General features: G+C 37.4%; 2 protein-coding genes and 1 long non-coding RNA gene across 7 annotated transcripts; 2 read left to right on the forward strand and 1 right to left on the reverse strand.

Moving 5' to 3' along the window:
- Positions 1–5,180: 5,180 nt before the first annotated feature.
- LOC116247737 (protein YLS7-like) lies at positions 5,181–13,754 on the forward strand. Of its 4 annotated transcripts, none has more exons than XM_031620030.2 (5): positions 5,181–5,246; positions 9,441–9,494; positions 11,127–11,740; positions 12,232–12,509; positions 12,766–13,754. In XM_031620030.2, exons 3-5 carry the CDS (start codon positions 11,317–11,319, stop codon positions 13,579–13,581), a joined length of 1,518 nt encoding a protein of 505 aa, XP_031475890.1. In that variant the 5' UTR covers positions 5,181–5,246; positions 9,441–9,494; positions 11,127–11,316; the 3' UTR covers positions 13,582–13,754. The 4 variants fall into 4 exon arrangements, with proteins under 4 accessions (XP_031475890.1, XP_031475888.1, XP_031475891.1 ...); XM_031620028.2 differs by lacking the exon at positions 5,181–5,246 and adding an exon at positions 8,651–8,812; XM_031620031.2 differs by lacking the exon at positions 5,181–5,246 and adding an exon at positions 8,890–8,911.
- Positions 13,755–15,692: 1,938 nt separating this feature from the next.
- On the forward strand, positions 15,693–21,326 carry LOC116247738 (uncharacterized). Of its 2 annotated transcripts, none has more exons than XM_031620032.2 (9): positions 15,693–15,898; positions 17,223–17,336; positions 17,745–17,831; positions 18,320–18,399; positions 19,147–19,222; positions 19,329–19,401; positions 20,359–20,432; positions 20,757–20,850; positions 20,953–21,326. In XM_031620032.2, the coding sequence occupies exons 1-9, from the start codon at positions 15,760–15,762 to the stop codon at positions 21,026–21,028; spliced, it is 813 nt and encodes a 270-aa protein (XP_031475892.1). In that variant the 5' UTR covers positions 15,693–15,759; the 3' UTR covers positions 21,029–21,326. The 2 variants fall into 2 exon arrangements, with proteins under 2 accessions (XP_031475892.1, XP_031475893.1); XM_031620033.2 differs by having other exon boundaries at positions 17,226–17,336.
- A 1,300-nt stretch (positions 21,327–22,626) lies between these two features.
- LOC116248879 (uncharacterized) lies at positions 22,627–24,224 on the reverse strand. The gene is made up of 3 exons (XR_004171066.2): positions 23,517–24,224; positions 23,012–23,041; positions 22,627–22,860 (listed from the first exon to the last, which is right to left on the reverse strand). It is a non-coding gene; the product is annotated as an uncharacterized LOC116248879 (long non-coding RNA).
- Between the last annotated feature and the right edge of the window lie 2,759 nt (positions 24,225–26,983).

Consider the following 26,983-nt stretch of genomic DNA (forward strand, 5'->3'; position numbering starts at 1 on the left):
TGAAAATTTTTTATGTTTTTTTTTCAACATGAACTAAGAGTATTTTAGTCATTAATCTATATATGTAACCACATTGGCACTTAAACCACATAAGCATGACACCCATAAGAATTGAACCAGAGATGTGCTCCTAACCTGTCCAACTACACTTTGTTTCTTAAAGCTTTCTCAATAAATTCCATGGGTTATTGAGTTTTTTTTTTTGTTTGTCTCTCTTTCATTTTTAATAGATGGTAAATAAGAAGCCTCTGGATCCATTATCTTATCAAGAAAGCTGATTTTAAAACCTTTCATTTTATGCGGTAAACATAGGCCTGGTTATTGGGTAGGCCCGACCCAACAAGTGTCAGGCTCGAGGTAGCCCACAACTCATAATTGCGGCTTGAGCCCCGCTCAGTTAAAAAAAAAAATATAAAATAATATATAAATATAATTCATTATAATAAAATATAAATAATTATATATATATAAATATAAATAATATTAAAAACATAACCAACTTAATCGGGCCAACCCAGCCTGGTCTGATACACTTTTTCTTGGCCCCACTGAGTATTAGGTACTCGATCCGATGTTCAACCTTATGTAAACATAAGGCTTCTAAGCCCTCTGTTTTGCTCCAAACAAAACAAGGCCTTCAAAATAAAGTGGAACGCTACATAACTGCCAAGAAAGTTTGAGTCAATCATGAAAAACTATTTATGGCACATAGCTATCACAACTGATATTTAGTTAATTGATAGGAAGTAGCAAACTTCACAATCCCTTTAAGAAAATGTTTGATAGCAAAAACATTTCGTATGGTCTTGTATTGAGCTTAGGGACCTCAACAACTACAAATAGGCTTTAGGTGGGAGCTTTGGCTTTCTTTTGGATGGTAGGAAACTATGTTCACCCATAAATATTTATCTTTTTCAACCCACTATAAAATGTTTATCCAAAGATTGCATGTAGGAAGTGCTCAACTCTTGGCATGGCTAGTCATACAAGGGATGGTCAAACCACATCGAAGAGGTGTGGATTTCAACTTCGCATTATGGATGCAATGAAAAGATCGTCTACCATGTATTTGCTAGTGCACATTTTATGCAAAATTACTAAGGAACATTTCAGTTGTCAAATGACCTTATAGGAGGCCCATTTGCTTGTCGGTGTAGCCGTATGCTATGGAGGATTTGGATTTTTTATTATGGTAGCCCATGTAGATTGTTATATAAAGGAAGTAAGGTTGACGCTTTAAGGGCTGTCAGCTGTGTTCTCCTTTATTGTGTTTTCCTTTATTCTTATGTAGGCTAGCTGCTTTAATAGGCTACATCATTACATTCAGGGGTGGAGCCAAGATTTTTTTCAAGGGCGGGCCAAATGGTCGTTCGATCAGGCCACAATAAATCAAAATACAAAAAATACATTAGACAACTAAGATTTTTAAATTCTTTAATATAATATATATATTTCATGGCCTAGGCGCCCCCTCCGCCTCTGATTACATCATAATGTTGAGCACAATGGACAGGAAGGGAGTTAGTAAGCAATCATTTTTTGTTTGGAAATTTTTGGGGTGTCAACTCTATGTGCTGTAAAAAGAGATGATGACCATCTATATGACTTTATATTATATAAAGACAAGAAGTTGGGTGCCAGATGGTGGGTCTCTCATGTCCACCCAAAAGTACATACTTCATGCTTTTGAAGATAATGTCTATCATTTTAATTTTTTTCTCCCTAACTTCTTATTAAGGAGTTCATAATGTTATTAGATGATCTCTTTCTTTCCCTCGCTTTATGATGGTTGAGCTTGGTGTGAGGTACTGCGATGGTCCAACCACTAGTTGGCTTTAAAATGTCGAATAAAGCATCCACAAACCCGTTCAACTTTTGAGTAGACCACAACTTTAAAGTCTAGAAAAAGGTGCAAGGATGTGGTGCTTGTTGGCGTGTAAATTTCTCTAATAGTTTTCATGACGTAAAATGAAAGACCTTGGTGTTCGTGTTGTGTTTGATAGTCTCAAATCTTAAATCCAATGCTGCATAAATGGTGTAAGAATTTAAATTCAGACTTCATGTTAAAAACCATGAATTTGACGTCACATGAAAGGAAGAGTCACTTTATATATATGAATTTAAGACCCTAAGATCTCATATCACCATGGATCTCAATTCCACGGTGAAACAAACAAAACTTCAAAGTCAAGTTTGTTATATGCTTATAGTTTTTTTTTTTATTAATTGCACTTATGTATTTTTTTTTTCATAAAAAAATTGATCCTTAAACGATAAAAACAAGTTCATTTTGTAATCGAGTCCCTAAAAGGAAATTTCTAATGTAAAATTACATAATGAGGGAAAGGGAAACTTTGTTGAGCGGTTCAACCGGCGAAAATCAATTAAACACCCGAATAAATTAATATAATTGCATAATTTTCCAAGTCGACTTCAGAAGCTTGGCGTTTTCTCATATATTCTTCCGTTGACTAGATATTTGTCACACCCCAAGCCACTTCTAAGTTCCAATCAACTCGGTGGTCACCATATATATATATAAGATAGGTTGTCTTAAATAATTCCATGCTTCTCAATCCAAAACCTGTTGACATGAATGAAAGTGACACTGATACTCTCTCTCTCTCCTTATATATATATATATATATATATTTGGGCTTTATAGGTGGCCTTATAGAATTTTTTAAATTGAACTACATATTTTTATCCTTGTAGCGTTGTAGCGTAGTGAACGTGGTATGGCATAGCGATCTTTGGTTCAATTTTCATGGGCGCTACTTCCATATGTTTTATGACGGTAGAGTGTAGTATCAAGTTGAAGATGTGCTGATTCTACCATGTACACCACACAGCTCTAGAACCAAAAACCCAAAAAATATGGAAAGGGTAGATGTTGGCCCTTCTATATTTAAACGTTCTTGAACTTCTACTGTTTTTTAAAATATCAGCTTAGGTTCTATTAATTATTAATTAGCCCACCAACTTTACTGAGTGTTTATAGTTTAAAGAGAAGTAGTCAACACTCAGTTGGAATACTAAATCGGCTTTAAATTTTGCACAATAAAAAAGTCAGATCCATATGTTTATTGAGAAAAGAGAACAAGAAGACAAGGTTAGGTTATTGGCTTTTAATCTTTCTTCTGACAGTCTAGGCGCTTATGTTGGGTGCATGAATTGATGAGAAAAGCGACACTACTGTCACTAATGGGAATCATTGAATTTTAGAATCAAATTGTTTGTTTAAATTGGAATTATTAAACAAACAGGGTATTTTGTTTCTGAAAATAAGAAACTGAAACCTAAAATTTTGATTCTATTTCAGTTTGAAGAGGAATTATAATTCTTAAATTTTGATTCTTAAATCAAAATTCCAAGCTATCAAAGGCTGCCTAAGTGAATCTGACTCACTACATCAGAACCGATAGCAGCGGCATCCTATTTTTGTGCATGAGAGATCCTATACTACCGGGTCTAGTAGTAATTAGATGGTAGTCTCTTTCTCTCTCTAAAAGGGAGTTTTATCTTTTAAGTAGTGATTAGATGGTAACTCTCTCTCCTCTCTCTTCTTTTCTCTAAAAAGGAAATCCTTTTATTTATTTTAATCTTTGCAGTTTGCACCACTCAACAACTCTCTTTTTCTCTCTCCTACTCTCTCTCTCTCTTAAAATGATCTTTTATTGTTTGTTTTGGAAGTTGAACATCTCTCTCTCTCTCTCTCTTCACCAGTGTGGCAGAGTGAGGAGGAAACAACACCAGGTTATTTTCTGACATGTTCATTCTATCACCTCTTGCTTATTTATTCATCTATTATTACTTACTATTTCATGTTCATGTATTTTAAGTTTAGTGTTGGGCAGTTTATCATCAAAATTTTATCCTGCTTGTGATTTTACGGGGCTATTTAGGAGCAATAACAGTATGTTACTGTGCATATGTCCCAAAAAATAACCTATATTTATAAGACACTTTTTAAAATATATAATAAATCTAATCAATTTTTTAATCAGATATATGAGATAATAACATAATGTTAGGGTACGAACATATATTAAAATCAAGAGAATTTATGCCTGCAGGTGGGCACTCTGTTTTGTGGGGCTCCAGCACTCAGGCTCCATGTAGCTTTTACAGCTCATATAGAAACACGGGAACCTAGTTGGTAGCTGCTTCACATGGAAGCTCAAATTAATTCAGCTGGAAACCACAATTGTCATTAATTCTATTACATAGACGAAGTACGGCAATTGTTTTTCGTCATACATTTTTGAAATTGTTAATTTTAAAATTATATATATATATATATATAAAAGCCTGAATTGGCCATATAAACATTTTTAAATTGAAATATAATTAAAAAAATATACAGCTTTTTATCCTTGTGGCCTAGCGTATTTGACGTATCATCAGTTTCATTTTCATGAACATATTTTATTGAGATAGAGTGTAGCATCTAATTGAAGATCCCTGACTCTGCCATATACACAACGTAGCCCTGAACCCGAAAAACATGAAAAAAATAAATTTAAACTCTTAAGATTTAAATTCTTTTGAACTTTTTACTGTGTTGTAGTTTAAAAAAAGTATTAAACATACAATATAAAAGTCGGATTCATATGTTTATTTCCAAAATTGAAAAAGGGACAAGGTTAGGTTATTGGCTTTTAATCTTTCTCCGACAGTGTGCGCCCTTGAGTTGGGTCCGTGAATTGATGAGGAAGGTGACACCGTCGTCACGTGAAACTGGCTCACTACAAGAACCGATATACCAGCGGCATCCTATTTTTGTGCATGAGAGATAGATCCTATAATACCGGATCTAGTTGTAATTAGATGGTTGTAATTAGATGGTAGTCGCTTTCCCTCTCTAGAAAGGAAGTTTTAAGTTGTGATTAGATGGTAACACTCTCTCTCCTCTCTCTTTCTCAGCTGCGGCATCGTCCTCTTTGTGCGACTGAGAGATAATGTCGGTCCGTCCTTCTATTTTTTTTTGTTTTTTTGTACATTGTATTTATACTTCTTCTTTTGCTTTAGGAGACTTCTTGTTTTTAATTTTTGTATTTAGGGGACTTCTTGTCTCCCAATTTTGATATACATTCTCATTTTATCGGCTCTCTCCTCTCTCTTTCTCTCACCAGAAAGAGAGTTCTCTTATTTATTCTAAACTTTCCACCACCCAACAAATCTCTCTTTCTCTTCACCATTCTCTCTTCACCATGAGGAAACCGGACCACACTTTTTTCTCACAGGTTCATTCCGTCACCCCTCCCTTATTTATTCATCTATTAATTTATGTTCATGTATTTGAAGTCAGGGTTGGGCTGTGATTTTATGGGTTGATAACTGCACTAATATATTCATGAAATACTTTGAAATGTTCAATTATTTTAACTAATTTTTTGGTCAAATACATGAGACAATGACATAATATGGGCATTTTCCCCTTTTCTTTTTAACCGTCCCATCGTATTAGAATTCAAAAGATGACTCTAACAAATCAGAGTCATTTAATTTTTCTCTACCTTATGAAGGGTGGTGGGTATAGGGCCCGGCTCGGTAAGGGCCGGCCGGCCAGCCTGGCCTAGGTTTCTTTTCGGGTTTCATTCATTTAAATTTAAAAAATATTTTTTAATTATAAAATAACATTTTTTAATATAAATTATATTTATTAAAAATAAAAATATTATTAAAACAAAAAAATTAAGAAATATATATATATTTTTAACTTACCAAGCTTAAACGGACCGGGCCGAGCTGACCTGGGCCAGGATTTTCCCGGCCCATACCGGGACGGGCCGGCCCGGCCCGGGCCGACCCCAGCCCTGTACCTGACGGACCTACGAAGCTGTTGCGCATGTAAGTAACATCAACTGAGTTTGAATTTGGTGGCGATGAGAAGAAAAAGCGCCAAGTCGTGGTGGTATTTTATTTGTAGTCGTATTTTCCTTTCATAACGTCACCGCGTCACGCTGGTATGGAAAACAGCTAAAGGCTGACCAAATGGACGAATATTGAAGTGGAGAGATAAATGCCTTTCTACTCTCAATTAAATTTAAAACAATATTGACTTCTCAAAAGCCATCGTGGGGTTAAAAAATTTTTATAAGAGGGATCAAATTAAAGTTTCTAAATTTTAACGAAAACATTATTTTTCAAAATTTTTATATATTTTTTAAAAATTTATATATAAATTAAAAAAAAAATTAAGGTGAAGCCAGGACCCGTGGGAGCTCTACCTTGGCTTCGCCTTGCTCAAAGCTAATTATTCGTCAAAATGGCAACGTCACCGAACCGTGAGTTGGAAGAAATTGTATTTTGTAATACCAACTTCACAAGGCATCGATGGTCAAACCAAAGAAGAAGGAAAGTCTGAGATGAAAAAGAAAACTCTATGACCAAGTCATTCCGTAGAGAATGTTGCTGGATATCACCCAAAGTAAGTGATCATAAGCCCCACTCGTTTCAACAAATAACATTAAAAAGGATAAAGTCTTACGAAGATAAAGTCAAGACTCATGAACATGAGATACCAAGGAGGAGACATTTACTCAGATTTAAGATTTTCATGATGTTTTATGCTTTTGATTATGCTGTAAACATAATTATGGTTCGTCTAACTAAAGATCACAATCATAATTAATATCAAATATCTATATTTGAAATCCTTGATGTACTTTTTGCATGATGAGAAAGTCAAACTAATCTATTTGAATCTCAAATCATACAAAGGCAATCAAACGCCCTTTGAAAGACAGATTGTCTCACTAAATATGTTTTTGTGTGTTTCTTAGTACTTGGAGCTGTTTTTCATAAATTTAGTTATATGGGTAAATATGAAATACACAAAAAGACAACACTATAATGAAAAAATAGAAAATTCAATGTCTATACTTGATTCTACTAGCTTAAAAAAAAAAAACTAATTTTGAATGTTCTATACATTTAAATTTATACATTCGATTTGCATGTCTCTTTCCTCGAGTCTCATAAATTTTAGCACGTTGTTTTTATCATGTGGTTGGATTTATAAAAAAGTTAGTTTAAAGCTTAAATGTCGTTAGCAAGGCAAAATAAGCAAGCAAATAAATAAATTCATAAACACATGACTTGATATTCTACACGTGTAATAGTAGACATATCACACAAGCATCTTCGTTTTAAGTTAATTACTGATGTATCTCCAAGCAGCATTAAAAGCCTCAAAGACAAACTCAGGCGATCAGTTAGATTGGAATATTTTTCCTATGCTTTCGTTCATTAATAAACCATTAATGCATCTCGGTCTCGTCGGTTAATGAGAACGCCAAAAGAGTGCCTCAAAATAGCCAGTGGCCTAATTAATTAACCGATAACATCTTCAGTAATGACTTCCTCTATGAGAAAGTGATTCTCATTCAATATTAATGGACATAATTTCCCCTTTTCTCTTCTCATTTAATCTCCATAGTTACATGTCATCGCTACCATTAATAACTTTATTTCACATAAAAATTGCACGGGGTTTAGTGGGTCGGATTATGTTATCCAGTATCGGATTTGCAAAGAACAGATCCAAAAAATAATTGGATCCTAACGCTATCTGGATTTTGTCCAGGAAAGTGTGAGAAGCCATTTGCTCAACTTGCACTATCCCATCAGCGTGTTTTTGATGTTTGTTTCATTCTGTAATGAGATTTTTTTTACTAGACATTTTCGCCTCCTTTTGAGTGGAAACAATCAGAGTGAATTTTTGTATGATTTGGTAGAACGAACATGGAGAAAAAGATCATGGCAAACTGGTGCTTCATTTATTCTCATGAGATGAGATTTCACTTTTTGGCAAAATTCGTCGCATTTTTTAGTCAAAAACTGTCTCTTCCCTTCAAATTTACTGGTTAAAGTGCCATTATGGGACCCTTCTTTAACCCAGCTTTGTAAAAGTTGGGTTTTATGAAAACAAAGTTCTTTGAAGAATCTAACAAACCTTGTTTTCTTTTTTCTTTTTTTTTTGGGGGTGTGACACATTGAAAACCAAGACATTTCACTACTTTTTAACAAAATCAGGTTCTGTCAAAACTGTGTTTGAATTGAATAAAGACGGTTTTCATGGCGTCCAAACACTTCAAAAATATGGTTTTAGTGTGTTTGAATTGAATAAACACAGTTTTCATGGCGTCCAAACACTTCAAAAATATGGTTTTAGAGACAAAATCAGAACAAAAGTTTAATATATATATGTAAAAATGCACTAGTAACAATCAAGTGATAGTAAGAATAAAAGTTATTTTATAAGGACACTTTTTATTGGTTTCAAAATATTAAAATCAGAAACACTATTTCTCAGAATAGATTTGTCAATAGTTCTCGAGCTACAAGAAAAGCGAGCAGTCAGCTTGACTAATATTGGTTTGTTAAAATACGGGACCACGTGGAGTAGGGTCGCTGGATCCTTTTCATTGTTTTATGGATACAAACAGCCTTTTTATGTGGGAAAATGTCTCTTTCATTAAACTTGGAGCCATTGATTGAAAGTGGAAGCCAAGCGATGTGCGCGACAGGCAAACGACGGGTCGCTATCATAGTCAGACCCGATTTAGGTAAGATCCAGATCCAGGTAAGAAACCGGCCGTACTCAGGGCCTTCTAGATCCCTATAAAGGAAAACTCCGGCGAGTTGTCCCTGGATTCGAGTGACTCAAGTTACCCGAGAGAAGGAGGTGAGCACCGCCATTGCCGGTCCTTTTAAAGGGAGGGAGATCCGACTCTTGGAATGCACGGGATTGTCCGTGGTATTTCGTCAAACGGCTACTTTTGGCAGCCGCTTGAGAAACCCAGTGGTAGTTTTTCCCCTCTGTTTTCTTTCCCTTTTCTTTTAGCGGTTTGCAGAATGGAGGTGGAATTTGTTGTGGTTGTTTTGATGGGGAACGCGTCTTTCGGTTTGTTTTTCGTTATCTTCGCGGATGCTTTTATAATGTGATGCTTTTATGATGTGATTGAAATGCGGGGATCATATGTACTGAGAAAAAAGAAAGAGAACTTAACCTCAACTCTGTTTGTTGATCTCTTGAACGATGCGGATCGTTGGAGATTCAACGTCCAAATATTGCCTCTCTCTCGAATCTTGAAGTTTGGGCATTCCAAGGCACATACCTGTAATCATCATCATCTTGATCACCACTATTTTTTTGACAAATTTGAAGCACTCACAAGGAGGTTTCATTAAGCCAGTGCCAAATCTTGGACAGTCTTTTTTTTTTTTTTTCTTAGTATTTCATTTGTTCTTGGTTGGTAGATTAGTCCTTTAAGACCCTTCTTAGTTTTATTTTTTCAACTTTTTATGTCTTGTTTTTCACTTTATTTTCATGTTTGTTTGTTGTTCTTCTCTTGGAATTCACATCATTGTGCTGGTGATGATGCTGGTCTTAGATCTCACCTCACTTTTTCCCTTTCTGGAATTGGATGCAGTAAAAGGCGGTAAATAGCCTGTGCGAAGCTCAAAAGTTTATTGGCGTCGGGAAGGTAATACATTGTGTCTTTACTTTTTTTCAATACTTGCACTCACGATTGAATGACTAAACAAATTTAGATTTTGGATGGTTGTGACGTGATGAGGCCACGATTGGCGGGTGGATGGACTTTTGCTAGAAGCTTACTAGTCGTAGCAGATTCTGCGGTTATTGTCATCCATTAATGGAGTCGGTCCCTGTTTTGGAATAGAACAATTTATTTCCTTATGTCGCTGCGGTTCAGGGGGATGTCAATGGTCTTAGCGTGTAGTTTGGATGTCCAACAGACTCAAATCCTGACAACGGGTCTGGCAAGACTCATCAGCATCTTCTTAGAGCTGAGGAGGGATTTGCCATGGGAATTTTCAGTCCCAAATGCTGTCATATGCCGGAATTACCAAATATAGTTGGGTACCGAGGAGCAATCTAATATTCCATGAATTTGGAAAATAAATCATATCTTTTATGAAATGCGTATTTTATCTCTGAATTTGTCTCAAGAGGTTGTTATGCTTGGACCAGATGTCTCGTCAATTTTGATTATACAAGGAAAAATCTCTTTGATATGATCATGGCGAAGAACATAAGGAAAAATTAAATTCTCATTCGGTTTGTTTCTAAGAACAGCATAATGGTGATGCAAAGCCTGAGGTTTTCTGGTGGTGATGCAAAGCAATTTCCTATTGGGCCCTTATTTAACAGAGCGAATATTGTTTGCTTGATTAGACCTAAAGAGTATTTGACTTTTGATTTCCAAAAAAAGAGGTTTTACTTGCTAGAGCCAAAGATAAAACTGTTTGGATTGCTGCAAGATGATAATGAGGACCTTTTATTTGCAAAACATTTCCTTTTTGGGACAATGAATTTTTTGGATCTCGCACAGATGTCTCTGAAAGTGCATGTCTACCATGCATTTCACTTGTGAGACCCTCATGCACTTTTGAAACCTCGTCTCCTATCACCAAGAAAGTTTCGTTCTTTGATGTTGTGGCAAGGGGTCCAACCCTGGTCTCAGACTCTAAAATTTATTCAATCTGAGGGCGTGAAGCTGAATCACCTAGTCAGATATTGGTAGCCCTTTTGGGATAGGTTTGGAGATGGTTGGTTAAAGGCATTCCCATGGTATGGACATTTAAAACTGCTTCAAAACTAGAACCTCCTAACTTCACTTTACACACGCTAGCATGGAAGCATTTGTCTAAACTGACACTGACCTTGTGACAAGGAGCTGTAACCTGAAGCTTATTGACTTCATTGTTCTTCATACATAATTTCTTGGTTTGCTTGGGATGCTCATTCGTCTTACCTTCTCCTTTTCATAACAATAGTTTTTTTGGTTCTTAAAAAGAAAACCTAAAGAACATGTATGGACTCAAGGTGAGTTCCAAAGTAAGAGAGTTCCCCTTTTACCTAGACATCTTTTGATAGGGCTCAAATTTCGGTGAGAAAAATACTTTGAGAAAACAATGAGCAAACAGGGCTGCAAAATGTTTTTTCACAGCGAGGCCATCCAGGACCAACATTGGATATTGTGTGAAATAGTTGCTGCAAAATGTTTTTTCACAGCGAATTGTTTAGTGTTGATTCTACTTTTGTCTCGATGCTGTTTCCTAGACTAACCACTTGATGGTGTAACTTCTTGCAGACCATGCCTTCATGATTTCTTGGAAGTGGAGTAATCTATAGAAGCCGTGGTGGTCCAGAACTGATTGAGATCATCTGTACCTATTTTAAATTGAACCCACATTTATCTTTGTGTGGTTATGTTTCAGTTTGGGGAGTAGAAGTTCCCTAGGCATGTTTCTGTTGGAGTTCACAATACTGCAAACAGATCCATGACTTTGGCTTCTCCTAAAGCGCTTCTATGGATGAACAGTTTTCCAAAATCAATTTCAGCCCTCACTGTTTCATTGGCTGCCTTAGCAGTACTTCTGGTTCTTTCTTCATCTCTTTCGACTATTGTATCAGTTAGTTCAACATTTCAAGGCTATTTTAATGGTCTATATGGTGATAGAGAAGCACAATTTGGGTATCTTGATAAGCAGACTGTCATAAAGAATGATAAAGAAGAAAGCCATCATATCCTTCATAGAAAGGGTGGTTCTGGTTCAAGCAACTTTTCTGTTACTGCACCATTGGGTTCTAATGACAGATTGAGTGTGACTGTGAAGAATGAGAACAGCAGCTTAGGTTCTATACATGGTTCTATGACATCAGACATTGACAATACTTTATCAGCAAATGAAATCAATGGCTCGGGTATGTGCAATTATGTGACTGAAATGACTACCACTTGTATCGGCATTCTGCGTTTAGTTGCTTCAGAATGAGCATGCTGGTTTGTGAAATTATTGACCTAGGGGAATCTTTCAAATTTTGTGGTGTATGCTTCACGTTTCTTCCAAATGGTCCTTTTTTGGTCTCCAAGTCATACTTTTTCCTTGTTATGAAGGACTTACGTATGTTTTGCACAATGTTTATTGTATCCTTACAATCTGAAAAATGTTTTGAGACTAATAATCACATTCTACTTCTGGCTTGTTCTTAGTCTCGTATGTTTGGCGCCTGTGGCATGATACTGGCTTGTTAAGATAATAGCTACTGGTGGTTTATCTTTGTTGGACATATATCGCACTCTCCCAAAGTTAAAATTGTATTTGCCTTCAGTCGTAGCTCTTTTCTCCTTTCTATTTTCTGTTTACATATGCAACAGAATCGTACTTATATTTTACTGGTGGTTTATTCTTCAGGATACTGCGATCTATACCATGGCAAATGGTTTTTTGACCCCTCTGGACCACTATACACCAACAATACTTGTCCTATTATCACCCAGATGCAGAATTGTCAGGGTAATGGGAGGCCTGATCAAGAGTACGAAAACTGGAGATGGAGGCCTAATGAATGTGATCTACCACGCTTTGATGGCAAAAGATTCCTAGAGCTGATGAGGGGGAAAACTCTGGCTTTTGTTGGTGATTCAGTTGCTCGCAATCAGATGGAATCTTTGCTGTGCATACTTTGGCAGGCACGCCTCTCTCTCTCTCTCTCTCTCTCTCACACACACACACACACATGCACGGCTCACTCTCAGACACACCCCACATGACAAGCTGTTAGATAACTTCTCTGTCTCTCTCCCCCTCCATGCACAGACACCGATAGGCACATAAACATGTATCAGGGTAATATAGGAGAGATGAATCCGTAGCCACCCACATGCCAGTGAATACCTATCATCCTAATCATGCACCATGTCTTATTTATGTTAAACTTATCTGCAGGTGGAAAGTCCCAAGAACAGAGGCAACCGGAAGATGCACCGTTGGTTCTTTGAATCATACTCAGTGATGATAGTGAGGATCTGGTCATCCTGGCTGGTCCACCAGATGTCAGAGGCCTTTGATTTTGCACCTGCAGGTGTCGACAAACTACACCTAGACAAACCAGACCAAACCTTCATGGAACTCCTTCCCAGCATTGATGTGCTTGTTCTATCATCTGGTCATTGGTTTGCAAAGCAGTCTGTGTACATTCTGAACAATGAAATTGTCGGCGGGCAACTTTGGTGGCCCGATTTAAACCGCACTAAGAAAATAAATAACATTGAGGCGTATGGAATCTCTGTTGAAACCAGTCTTGCTGCCATAGTTACACATCCAGGCTACAAGGGCCTTACAATCTTGAGGTCGTATTCACCAGATCATTATGAAGGGGGAGCGTGGAACACAGGCGGCTCCTGCACTGGGAAAGTGAAGCCACTGACAGAAGGAGAACTGGTGGAAAATGGTTTTACCCAGAGGATGCATGAGCAACAGGTGATGGGATTCCAGAGGGCACAAAAGAAGGCAACCAACAAGTCAAAACTGAGGCTCATGGACATAACTGAAGTATTCAGTTACCGTGCAGATGGCCACCCTGGTCCTTACAGAAGTCTAGATCCTAACAAGGTCACAAAGCGTGGTCCGGACGGAAGGCCGCCACCGCAAGATTGCTTGCATTGGTGTATGCCAGGCCCAGTGGATACTTGGAACGAAATTGTGCTTGAGATCATACGAAGGGAATTCCAGCAGGCTCAAGAGTTGTCAGAGAGAAGATGAGCTTTTTACTCGATAATCAAAGGAGATAGAGCTTTAGGATTTTAATATTTTTTTTGTTGTCTAACCATGTAGAAGCGGCTCTTGTAAGTTGAGGTTCATAATATCAGATATACAAACACAAAAGTCAAGCTGTTGTCTGCATATCCTCAGTCAATACATAGTGCTTGATGAAAGATGCTGGTGTTTGAAGGATGAACTCTTTCAAAGCGCAGACAAAGGGTGCGTAGGCTGGACTCATTTCGGTGCCACAATGATGATGTCAGGCAGCCAATAGAACAGTACAACCTCGATGCAATTGTAGTATTGCACACGTTTAATTTGCATAAATCTGTTCTGGTGTGAATTTGATACTAAACATGTTCAGGCCATGCTCGAGATGACTTCAAAAGTTGGAGTGGTGACGAAAAAGGCTACTTGGTTCGAAACCATGTCCAGGGTGGATACAAACATAGCTTCTGCAGAATATATTATCGATGCCAGATTCATGTTCAGGTGACTTATGGGGAAGTCAGCAATATGCAGGAAAACATGTAGGACCCTTGGATAGAAGAGCACACCTGGAGACGTTTCTGCTATTTTCATCTTCTTTCTTCTCTGTTTTTGAAGCCTGTGATTCTCAGGCACAGAGAATTGGCTGCACTTGATCTATCTCCTGGTTTTTTCCAACCAAAGTTAAGCAGAAGATAGCGTTAACTTCATGTATAAACCGGAAGAAAGACGACGAACAGATTGTGAACAAGATACAGGCTAACAAAAAGAGAGAGAGAGAGAGAGAGAGAGAGAGAGAGAGATGGACCTTGACTGGTGGACTATAATCTCTACGGGGGAGAGAAAGAAAACAAAAGAAATAGCGGATGAGGCTGATATAGAAGAAACTTTTAAAGCCACAGCCGCCTTGAATCAGTTAAGAAATTATACAACCGAGCCAAAAAAAGAAAATTATAAAAGATAAAGATCTTCCGATTTCAAATCTTAAAGGGCCTTCTAACTCTGTCCAGACTCCAAATATCGAAGGCATGCATGCAGGACTCGCCTGTAAAAAGCTGAAATGTTGGAAGAGTGTAACGTTAATTTTCTCAAGTGAATCTGACTTCGTTACCCGATCCATTTGCAATATATGGTATCCAAGTTTTTACGCAATATCGACTCAGCCGGGAACTTTTTGGACGTTTTCTGAAACAGGAACACTTCTTTAATATAATTTCACAAAAGCGCCTTACATTGTTGATTTTCTTTTGTTGAACACTTTCATATGGTCCCCGATCGGGGTTGATTTGTGTGCATGTAACCTTCTCCATTGCCAAACAAGGGTTCCTGTTATCAGCCCTTTTTTTCTTATAATCTAATCTTCCTTTCTAGTTAGGAACAAAACCAAGAATTTTTTATGAGGAAATCAAGTTATAGTTTGAAAATTTTAACAAAGGCCGAAATATATTTTTGTATAGAAAAATTTATTTTTAAAATTTACATGTAATTTTTTTTTAAGAGAGGGCCAGGGCCCTTGGCAGCCACCCATGCTTCTAGTTTAAAAGTTTTTCTAAAAAAAAGTTTGAAAAGTTTTAAGGAGCATAGCTGGATGGATGATGCCATGCGGTCTATTCAATTCATGGGATGTTATTAAGTGAAATAAAACAGGAGTACCGTTATCTCATCTAATTTCAGATACAATTATGTACCCCAAAATAGAAAGAAGAAGGAGAGACCTTCGATTCTTCTTTTAGAGTGGGTTATATATATATAAAAAAAAAAAACCTTTTTATGAAGGCCAAAATGAACTTTGAAAAAAATGTCTGACTTTTTAAAAAGAAAAAAATATTCCTCTAGTAAAATGGTAGAACACAAGTGCCCATGTTAGCCACCTAGCACGAAATCAACTGCAAAAAGATGTGGTTAAAGAAAAACTCACGAAATCAACTGCAAAAACATGTGGTTAAAGAAAAACTGTCACGCTATTGTGTAATTACGGTCTCATGAAGGGACCGATTGAAATTTCACTTTTCTCCAAAAATTTATGAAAATTACAAGCTGCAGTGATCTTTCGAATCGGATCCAATTTCGGAACCGATAGATAAGGGAACAACTGGTTGGACCCAGTCCTTCGGTAATCCCGACCCGAATTTTTGGCCTTTCCCTTCCACTCGGCGGCGCCCCTCAGAAAGGGGCGCAGCCTTGAGCACCATGCTCCGCCGGTTCGTGGAGATCAGGTTGGCGGGACCCGCCGCCGTTAACGCTAGGAATCGGGCTCCCGATCGCGTTGGATCCGCGTTTCTGAATCCGTACCGCCGGAATTTAATTCCTCTCTCTTCGATGATGACAGGTTTTCCTTTTTCTTCCCTTTGGAGCCAGAAAGACGATACTCGTGCCTCCGTTTTCGTGCACTTCCGTTGAATTTCGTTAACTTTTATTCCATTCCGACGGTAGAAGTCTATACTCGAGCTATGCCGATTCTTCAACAGTTTGTCGTTCACTTGTGTGGTATTTCACGGATGCAGTTCTTTCCTCTTCCCTCGGTGGTTATTTGATCGAATTGGAGCTCATTTGTTTTGCTCTTCTTTCCAATAATGATTTTCTTGTGAGTGGTTAGAATGAAATGCGGCTCTTCAAGTATTGGAAATGGTTAAGAAAATTGGTTTAAGTACAGTTTTTGGTCGTTGCTTGGTTTAGAAATTCTAGCGCGGCTTTGCAATATTTCCCCTTTTGTGGGTGCCATGGACAATTTTTTTTTTCTTGGTGACTTTAGGCTGGTCATTGGGTAGAACCTAGAAGTCAGAACTTCATTATAATTCTGCCACGCATACAGTATAGTAGATGCTTAATTGGTGCACGGGTTGACGGGGAAGTTCATTGTGACTAAGGTGAGTGAACATTGGTGCTTATAACATCCAAGAGTGCGACAGACCCCGAAAACTTGACGTCATGATGCCCGGTTCTGGCTGGCTGTTCTAACTCTTTCCCCATTTTGTTTGGAAGCTCTTTGAATGGTCCAACATCGGGTTTCCCGCATTGTACCTTACCGGAGTTGAACTCAAAATTGTGAGATTGGACTACGCCGTATCTGAGTTCAGTTCATGGTGAAAGGCCTCCTCTGACACAACAAATTCTTAGGCTCTAAAGACTAGCCTCTTTATAACCACGAGGATCAGAACGTGGCACTTTAAAAATGTCTGGCAGCCTGCCAGGTTTTATTTTTAAAATTTAAATATAACATGGTCAGCATTGCGCTTCCAAATTTTTCCTGTCACGTATCACAGCTTTGTTACTCACATAAGCAGTGGTACCAAACATTCTAAGTGTTCATGCTATTGTGTTGAATCTTGATCCTGCCACTTCCCGTTTAAATTTTGTACGTCTTTCTCATTATCCTATAGGAAGAGAAGGTGCAGTAGTATGGTTTGGACTCTTTGTTTGGAAATTCTGCGTTTTAGAGAAATTTTGACTACTGTCATGGTCTCATGGGGCATTGAAGTAGGATGCATGTGTACATTTTGCTTTGTCGTTCTTGTTGTTCATGCCTGATTAATGCTCAATTTACTTCAGAATAAAGGTTTCTAGTCCTATTATAGCACAGTCTGTCAGTAGTTTCAAACAATGGTGGTTTAAATTGCTCCCTCTTGAAATTCAGCAAATATTATTTATCTTAGCAGGAGCCTGCAGACAGAGAACATTTGATGCATTGCTATTGGATGCTGGAGGAACACTTCTACAGACTGCTTCTCCGGTTGCAGAGACATATGCAGCAATTGGCAAAAAATATGGTTCGTTTTGGTTGCCAATTTTGGCTAAGTGCTAACTAAACCAAGAGGACAGTAAAGCAGTTCTTGCAAATAGAACTGCTTAACTTTAATCTGGAGGCCTCTTGTTTGGACCGCCATGTGTTATCCCCTAGCTTGGTTTTTCACTAGCTTCTTTCAGTATGAGCATTGGATTCTGTACCATACAGTGAAGTGATTATTGCATTAGTCATCCAAAACTTCAATGTCCTTAATTTTCCGCAACTAGTCAACTAATCTTCTCTGCCATGTGGTAAAATAGTTTTTGTATCAAATAAGTGACCGTATTGTGAAAGGTGCATAAATTTATTCAGAGGGCTACTCTTGAGTGTTTGCCAATTGTGCGCAACAGGCAACAACACATAATCTTTCTTTTCTTTTTTGTGCTCCAAGGGATCAAGACAAATGCAAGTGAAATAAAAGAGGGATTCAAGAGAGCTTTTTCAGCATCTTGGCCAGAAAAGCTTCGATATCAGGCAGGTACTATACTTGTCTTCCACAAACATTTTTCTATGTCAATTTTATTTCTTGTCCATCTGAGATTTTGTTGGTACGTTAAGTGGATCTTCTATAAAGTCAAGCATCAATGATTCATGGTCTTTTTCTTTAAGCCCTCCTTTTGATGTCTTTAAGTTAAATAGTAGATTTGGACATAAGAGTATTGGTCTTTTATTCTATGAAAGCAGTACAATAGTACATGTAGCGTTAGCCTTTTTGTTAATGGATTGTAAAAAAGATTAATGACTATACAGTTTCATTATATTTGCTGTATTGTTGGTCTTCATATAGGACAGACTTTGATTTCATCTTATCATGTTCATGTGTTGACCATGGAAGCGATGGTTGGACTAATAAACCTGGTTTACAATTTTAAGTTTGAAAATTGTTAATTAGACAGGCAGTAATCTTAGTCACTAGTCATGAGAGAATACCTTGAAGAACTAATCACTTCTTAGATTAACAGGCAGATGGACGCCCATTTTGGAGATATGTGGTTTCTGAAGCCACTGGTTGTTCAAACAACGAATATTTTGAAGAAGTCTATGAGGTACAATGTTTCCTGTACTTTGGCAATTGCGGTTATCTTTTCTGTGAAGCTACAGTATGCTGAAGAGAAAAATATACTGAGTTTACTTGATTGATTTTATGTCTTTGCTGTGTGGCTTGGGCTTCAGCTTTGATAATTGTGACTTTTAAATTAACTTCTTTGAAGAACATAAGGAAACTAGTTTCATTATCTGAACAGAAAAGCTGCATAATATATATTGTTATGGTGTATTTGATTTCTATACTGAGTCGATAAAGTGCTAAGTGGTGTACTTAACCGCTTACCTTTACCTTTCAATATCAAAATGACATTCACTATGTTATGGCTTTGCTTTACTGCTTATGGCTAGGTATTTATGATTCCTAGATCTTTATGTTTTTCTTTGCTCAACTTCAATGAGAACTACAGCTGTATCTCATCTCTAGACGTCTTGCATATGTCTCCTCCTGTCTCTTTCCTTATAAGTTTGTGGATTAGCTTCAATAATTTTGTGAATCCAATAGGTTTACCTTTGTCATAAACACTCTTTTCTGTTAGTCCTGTCTTTAATGTGATTTTAATGATGTTAGCCAGCAAGGGAAAAAGTGACTTCATAACAATAACAAGCATTATTATTGTTCTTGTTGTCTTGTTCATTTTGTGTGCATTTGCTTTAAAATAATCTTGCAAATCAAAGAAACAATAATCCAAAACATTTACTGATCCCATCTGGATCTTTGAACACCTATTTTTTTTTCTTGTTTGTAGCACTTTGCACAGAGTGATGCATGGAGACTGCCATCTGGAGCTTATGAAGTGCTTCACAATTTGAAAGATGATGGAGGTTGCATGATAATCTAAGATATTGTTACCTTCCATTTTCTTTTCCTCTCCTGTATGCAAAGAGCACCCATTTCCTTGAGTTTGTGGCTTATAGTTCTTTTATGCAGTTAAGTTGGCTGTTATATCAAACTTTGACACACGGTTGAGGAAACTATTGGAGGGTCTAAATATTTCAAATCTGTAAGTAATTACCTTATGTTCTTCGAACCAGATACTCCGCCAGTCTGTGCGTGAAAGATCTATTAGATTCTCCACTTACTGTTGTGTGCTACTGTTATATTTCATGCAATTGCTTTTCTTTTCTTTACTTGATGTGGTTGCGTGGGAAAATGACTTAGGTAGTGTTATTTAGGGGCAGCCTGTTATACGGTATTCACTTCTTGGGTCTGCTGTTTCCAATGCCAGAAAACATGAACTTATTTTTGATGAAGGTAATCAGCTTAAGAAAGTGTCTTATTAGCAGAAGACTTTTTGCCTCTGTTCTATGTTTGTATTTATCTATATTGTCACTTAATCAGGACAAGATGCTAAACGCACCTTGTTGAGTTTTTATTTAGGTTGCTAAACAGAATGCCAATAGGCAATAAGATGCTAACTCTCTTTAATGTCGAATAGAAGTCTATACTTAGGACACCGTCCCTTTGTCTTTGAGAAAAATAATAAGTGCTACTTCTCTGTGTCCGGAACTGTGTGACTTGTGAACTTACCACTTGGCTTACTCCTGTCCCGTACTAAATTCATGATCACACGATTCCTATTTTGCAATCAATGGAACACGTAATTTATGAAGGCTGATCCCAGTCAGCTTGTTATAATTTGCCTAGGAACAGATATCAAGGCTTCTAATTCAAGAATTTTATTCAACCTTCTTGGATTGATTTCGTGTACAGCCTTTATGGTTATTGGCTGGTCTGTCATTGTGCAAAAAAAATATTCTGACTGTAACAAACACTTAAGAAACTCCAACGTCAACATGGTCCAAGGTTGCCATGTGGACGAGTTAATCTTGAGTCTGGTCAAATATTCCAAGGCTTCAGACAATGGGTGCCTCTGTATTATTGTGGGCACTTGCTTTCTTAAATACCCTGAATAATGTCCACTGACTCATAACTGGTTGTGTTTGGCGACATGTTTCAGGTTTGATGCTATCATAGTATCTGCAGAAATTGGATATGAGAAACCTGCAGCTGAAATCTTCAGGGCTGCGTTAGGTACAATGTTTTCCAAAATTCTAGCATCTGTAACTTTTTGTTAGGTACCTGTCTCAGCAACATCCGGATGAACATTTCAATAAATGGTGGCCTGAAGCGTTTACAATTGTATTTTGTGGCATTGACAAATTGAATAGTTACTATATAATTGACAAACCAATTTCCATTGCAACTTTATGAAACTTTCAATGCACAGCATTGCACCCAAAAAAAAAAAATGCTAGTTGGACTTTGGCACCAAAAGAACATGGTTTTGACTCTAGTATTTGCTTGTTAATCTACCATGTCGGACTTCATCATCGAGCCTTTCTTGTTCGTGCACAGATCAACTTTGTGTAGAGGCTGGCAAAGCAGTTCATGTTGGAGATGACCTCAAAGCTGATAAATTTGGTGCAAATGCTGTTGGCATAAATTGCTGGTCTATCCTCTCCTTCCTATCTTATACTTTCTTCCTCTTAATATTTGTAGTTTTTATTGGATTATGCCTGTATTTTTTAATCGATTCATTTGATTCTGGCAGGTTGTGGGGAACAGAAGTGAAATCGTTTGATGAGATTTATAATCGGATAATGAATGTGGCGGTTCAAAAGGAGTGACCTAAAAGATACAAAGGCTTCGCTAGACATGCAGAATTTATGTTAGCAGTGTCTTTTTTACTCTGGAAGGTACGATTGAAATGCTTGGAAAGCTGCGCAAGAGGAAAAAAGGACCTCTACTTTGCAGAACTTTGAGTATCTGAAGGTTTCTCAACTTACATCTAATTTGCTCAGTGTCAGCTTGAGAAAGCATTTGTTTTGAAGCTAAAACATAATCATTGATGACTCTTGTTGTTCCATTGGAAATAAGTGACCAGGCTTGTAATATTATAATAATAAATTTGCATGTGCTCTTAAAGTTGGTTGTTCTGCTAAACTTGGGACTCCAAGACTGCATTTAGTTTGGGAAGTGTATCCTTTCGAATGACAAAAGAAAGATGTGGAACCCAGCCTAAATAATCAGATTATCCAAACGAATGTCAAAAGGAATATGTGAAAATCCAGGCTAAATCATCAGATTATCCAAATAAATGTCATCCATTGCAGCTGGGGAATTCAGATAATGACAAGGTAATTTATTCTTGTTGCTTTGATGACCCAAAGTTTTATCTTCCCACCATTACATGTTAACGATTACTGAAAAATTTGGACTTTTCGCAAATACAAGATCCTCCTTTCCTAACTCACGTTAGAAACATCATGCTTGAAGTAGACTTGACTAGAAGCCAATTGCCCAGTTGCACGGAGAAGATGGAGAAGAGATCAGATTATCTCAACGGCAAGCCTCTGAAAGACAATCTCTATATATGTAATCATTAAGGCACCTCCCTCTCTCTCTCTCTCTCTCTCTCTCTCTCTCTCTCTCTCTCTCTCTCTTGCGTGCGCTCACACACACAAACACTCGCACACGCAAGGCTCTAGGTACAAGAATTGAATGTTGTAGATGCTTGAAAACCCAAGTTTTTGGGTCTAATGAAGTCTGGATCTAAAGCTATCAATATCTAGCTCCAACCAACCAAGAACAGCTCTTGTTGTACAAATTCTTGTAATATCCAACTAATTCCAATATCAAGTAAAAAAGATAAAAGATTAATCAGATTATTGTAACTAAAGCTTTATATACATAAAGATCATATGATTTGATATAAACAACTTCTGAGCACCTGATAGGGCCAACGTTACCAAATAAAGCTGCTCGAAGCCCCAGGATGACTGTTTGTAGCGTCGAGGATCACACCTCAAGTGGAGTCAGCTCAACTTAGGAGTGATTCTTAGATTTTGATATTAAAAAGAAACTTCCTTTAATTAAAAATATGATTTGTATTGTTTCTAAATAATTAAAAGCTTGAATATTTTCATTATGAGTAACTCAGTAGTGATGCATATGATTTTTCAGTCAATAATTGGATAATTTCTTCGTCTGCAACTGATGCATATGCTTATTTTCTACAAGGATATGGTCATTGGGGCGAACATTCATCCACCTTGCTATACAAAATATAGAATATGTATTAGATGCACAGCCGCAAGGAAATGGTTTTATATTGACTAAAAACCATAACTCTCATTCCTTAAACGTCCAAAATAAAAATGTTCGAAGTTTAATTGTTCAGAAATAACAAATCATATTTTTCATTAAAACAATTTTTTCTACAATATGAAGTTTTAAGTACCATATGTCGGGCAGGTTAAATGTCATGAAATTGAGTCACGGCGGCCCATGGATTGCTTAAATGTTCAAAAGGGAAGTGTTGAACACTTGAAGTATCTCTAGACATTTCTTCTGCAGGCCAAGAGATTTTTCTCATTTTTGCTATTTCAAAGATAGGAATTGTTATAATTGTCCCAGGGTCAGCACAAAGATCACACATATCTGCTATTATTGTCTTTGTCTGCACAAGAGGCAACAAATAAATGAAATTGAGTTAGTATACCCGACAGTAAACTAAGATCAAGTTTCTCATAAAAATCTGCTACGACATTAACACATTCAATGAGTTTTTAGCATGTTGAATAGAACACAATACATGATTGTCTACATACCTGGTGACAATTTGAATCTACAATGTAAGTCTGCAAGTAGCCAAATGAACAATTACAATTTTGTGAGAAGAAAAAAAAATGAAGACGGACCATAGTGGTCGCGATGATTAATGGTGTCAGTCTGACGCTTTTCAGACAAGTGAGCGTTTTGAGCTACTAGCTCTTTAATCAGCTTCTCATGGGAAAGAACGACCGAAAATCAATTAACACAACACAAGATCCACCATTTGTTAACATCATCATCTCTTCGAATTCCAGAAGATTCGCCAAGACTTTTTACGTGTGCATCTAAAACTAGATATAAGTTTAGTTTGCACTTTCATAGCCAAAACTAAACCTATATCTAATATTAGACTGGGATCTGATAAAGATATGATTCAGCCTTAGGTGTAAATTACCTATCATATGTTAGATATTTTTAATAATAGCTGATTAGTTTAAGAGTTTCATGAATCTATACCAATTAAAAGAAAAAAAAAACCAATTCATAAAACTAACATGTTACCATTCGATCAGCATATGTACTATGGTGGCGTCTCTTAATTTATTCGACATCAAGCGTGGATATTCATCCATATGTATTATTGCTGGAACCACACAAATGCATTCCTAAGTCGCTGCATGCCTCTCATAGATTTTGTAGTTCGATAGAACCACATAATGAAAGACAACAAAGGTGTCGCACCAGTGCTTCAAGCTGACTTCATTGATTGCTGTCGCACCACTGATCGAGAAGTTCATTCCCTGTGGATCGAGAAGTTCCAATGGCCAAATTTCAAAGGAGCGATTGAACTTAGAAGTCGGTCGAGGAAGAACGACAGGGGAGAAATCTGTCTTCAAGAACGACGCCGATGGCTTGAGGGTGAGGTTTCTGATAGGATCCGCTGATACAAATCTGATCGAGAACTTCATCAAGCGTCACCTATCAGGAAGTTCACTCACTGTCGATCGAGAACTTCCAATGGCCAAATTTCAAAAGGGCGATTGAACTTAGAAATCGGTCGAGAGAGAACGAGAAGGGAGAAATCTTAAGTCTTCAAGAACGATGCCGGTTGCCTGAGGGAGGGGTTTTTAACAGGATACGTTGATGCAAACCTGATCAAGATCTTCATCATGCGCTGCCGATCGAGAAGTTCACACACTGTGGATCTTTCCTTTCCTATTTTTCTGTTTTTCAAACTTCTTTCCACCAGTGCGCCTCCGCCAAACACAAAACCGCGGGCTATGGATCTCAAATCCGAAATAATGAAAAGCCTTTCATGTGATTAATGTTCTCTTATTAATGGTTAGCACGCAACTTCTTGTGAATTAGCCCAAAATCAGTTTTAAATTTGGAATTTGCTATCAAGTGTCACTATCATCTAATTGCTTAATTGGGTTAGGACACGCACTTGTTAAACATGATAATTAAACACAAACTTTCTGAGTAGAATCTACTAGGAATGCAAAATAAGGGTTCAGAAAAACAATTTGTAACTAACTGTTTCATGAATCTACCCGAACGATTGAGATAGATTCACAAAACACCTTAAAAAGTTTTCAATTATTCCATCCCAATTTTAGGAACATACTCGTGAACATTCACAAGTGCGGAGGGAGGGGGGCCCACCTAGGCCGTGGCCCCACCTCAACTAATTGAAAAAAAATACATTAAAAAAATTGAAAATTTTAGCTGTATTTTTTGGATTCTGGTTTAGTTTGATCCTACCCAGATAAATTTGTTGGACCATTCTTTGCTTTGCTCATGCTCGTGAAACAGTTATAAAATTGTTTCATAAATTGTTTTCCGCTGCAAAACTGGTAGGAGAAGGCCCCCATCCAAAATTGTACTCTTCCTTTTTATTTTTTTGTTTGAATGCGGGGAATTAGAGCTGAAACTTTAGTTCAAATTCGATGGAAAGTTCCAAATATGGAACTTTAGTGCCAATTGTTACAAAAAGTACCCGGCTCATACAACTTTAATTAATAATTCTTTGTCCTCTCCATCCTCCATTGTTTTCTAAAGTCTCATCCGACTTCTTCCATGCCATGTAATGACATTAATTTAACATCAGAGCTTCTTCCATGCAATTTAATGACATTAATTTAACATTCATGACATTAACGTTAAAAGAGTTACATTTTTTTTTAATTGTCATTAAACCATGGGGAGTGAATGCTATAATCAATTATACGGATGTTACTTATTCATGGAAACCGTATAAATACAGGCTTTAGACAGGGCATTGTCGTGAGCAGACCTGAACCAGAAGCAAGCAGTAGCAGTAGCAGTAGCAGCCAGAAAGAAACAAAATGAAGATGACCAAGGCGTTGTTGCTGGCCTTCATGGTGTTGGTTCCATTGGCCATACAGCAGGCCCGGGCGCTGGAGGCCGGAGGCCCTGAGGCCGGCGGGCCGGAGGCATCAGAAATCCTGGTTCCTCAAGTCAAGTCAATTCTTGGTTGCCTAGACGCATTGGTCGAACACCTTCAACTTCAAGAGTTGTATGCGATCATGGTGCAGGGGAAGGGGCTCATGGAATTTGGCTGCAAGGTTCTGGCCGACCAGCCCGTCTGCCTGGACGCCCTCAGTTTCGTCCTGGGCCTTGCCGAATTTGACGCCGGAGCAATAAATGCTGCCTGTGGGCTGCCGGGTATCAGCCCCGCCTATGCGCCAATCCCCTCAAACTAAGCAAAATCTAACGTCTGATTGGAGTGTCTTATGTCCAAATATTCAGAGTGCTGTTGAAGGGCGAAGGCCGTTCTTTGAGCTTCTTGTTGAATTTGTTAAAAGTCAAACGTTGAGCAGTGATATCTAAATCGTTCCAATGTTCGGCCTTTTGTAAAAAAAATTCTTCCTTTTTGGGAGAGAAAATTGCATTCATAACTTCGAACTTTTGCACTATCATATGGATAATGTCTATGCACAGGGACCAAAAAGCAAAATATGCTGTTAGGAATCCATTATTTAACAAATCGACCAAGTACTTACTTGTTATCAATTCTCAAATTGAAGTGCAAAATGTACCGTTTGATCTTTCCCCGGATATAATTTTCATGTTTTCCATGGAAAAGGAAGTCTTTAATCGAACAATGAGTTTGTAAAACGATTCCAATAAGGGTATACTTAATGACTTCAGATTTGAAATTCATGAATCTGATGTTGGTAAGATGTGGCATGTTTTTGCTGATGAACAATGAGTTCACATTTAAAATCTTTATTTTTTTACCTTGACAAAAGGTCCAACTTAAGATCGAGGAAGGAGGATGTGATCATAAATCCACTATTCTCGAATTATGAGGATTTATCAAACTCCCCTTTTACATGTTAACGAGGAAAATTAAAATCAAAACTGGAAATTTTGAAATAATAGAATTTAGTTGCGTCTTACTGAGAATGCCAACAGTATAAACTACAACAAACAAAATTTTTGGCGCCTATCTTTAAGCGAAACTCCCAATAAATGAAGGAAACCAGACTACCTTAAGACGATGTATCCACCAATCACACAGTTCTTAAATCTAACAGTAGAAGTTTTACCAAAGGATGATCCAAACACTCAAGAACCGCAAAGCCACAAATCAAAAGACAAAAAATTCTTGCAATTTGATACATTAAATTATGTAAAAGTTATATTTTAAGCTCATATGATCAATGCTAGAAGCTGAAAAATGACCCCTATTCCATTTTTACCATACCTACATAGTATCCATAGAGATCGAACTGAGAATGTGCCGCAGAAATCGAATTGTAAATGTGCGCTGAAATCAGATTAGAACATCCTTGTTTCATACAATCAAATATATCATTTACTTTAATTTAACGCGTTGTCTTTGAATTCGAACATAATATAATGGTAACAGGCGAGTGGTAGGAATAAAAACAACAAAACGCGTGATTTGCAGGGGTAGCCCAATACGAAGATTTTGGCTTTTGCGTCAAGTGAAAAAGAAGCCGAAAGCAGGACAAAATTTCAAGCACATACTGGAAATA

Source organism: Nymphaea colorata, chromosome 2, assembly GCF_008831285.2.
Source record: "Nymphaea colorata isolate Beijing-Zhang1983 chromosome 2, ASM883128v2, whole genome shotgun sequence".
Classification (NCBI taxonomy): domain Eukaryota; kingdom Viridiplantae; phylum Streptophyta; class Magnoliopsida; order Nymphaeales; family Nymphaeaceae; genus Nymphaea; species Nymphaea colorata.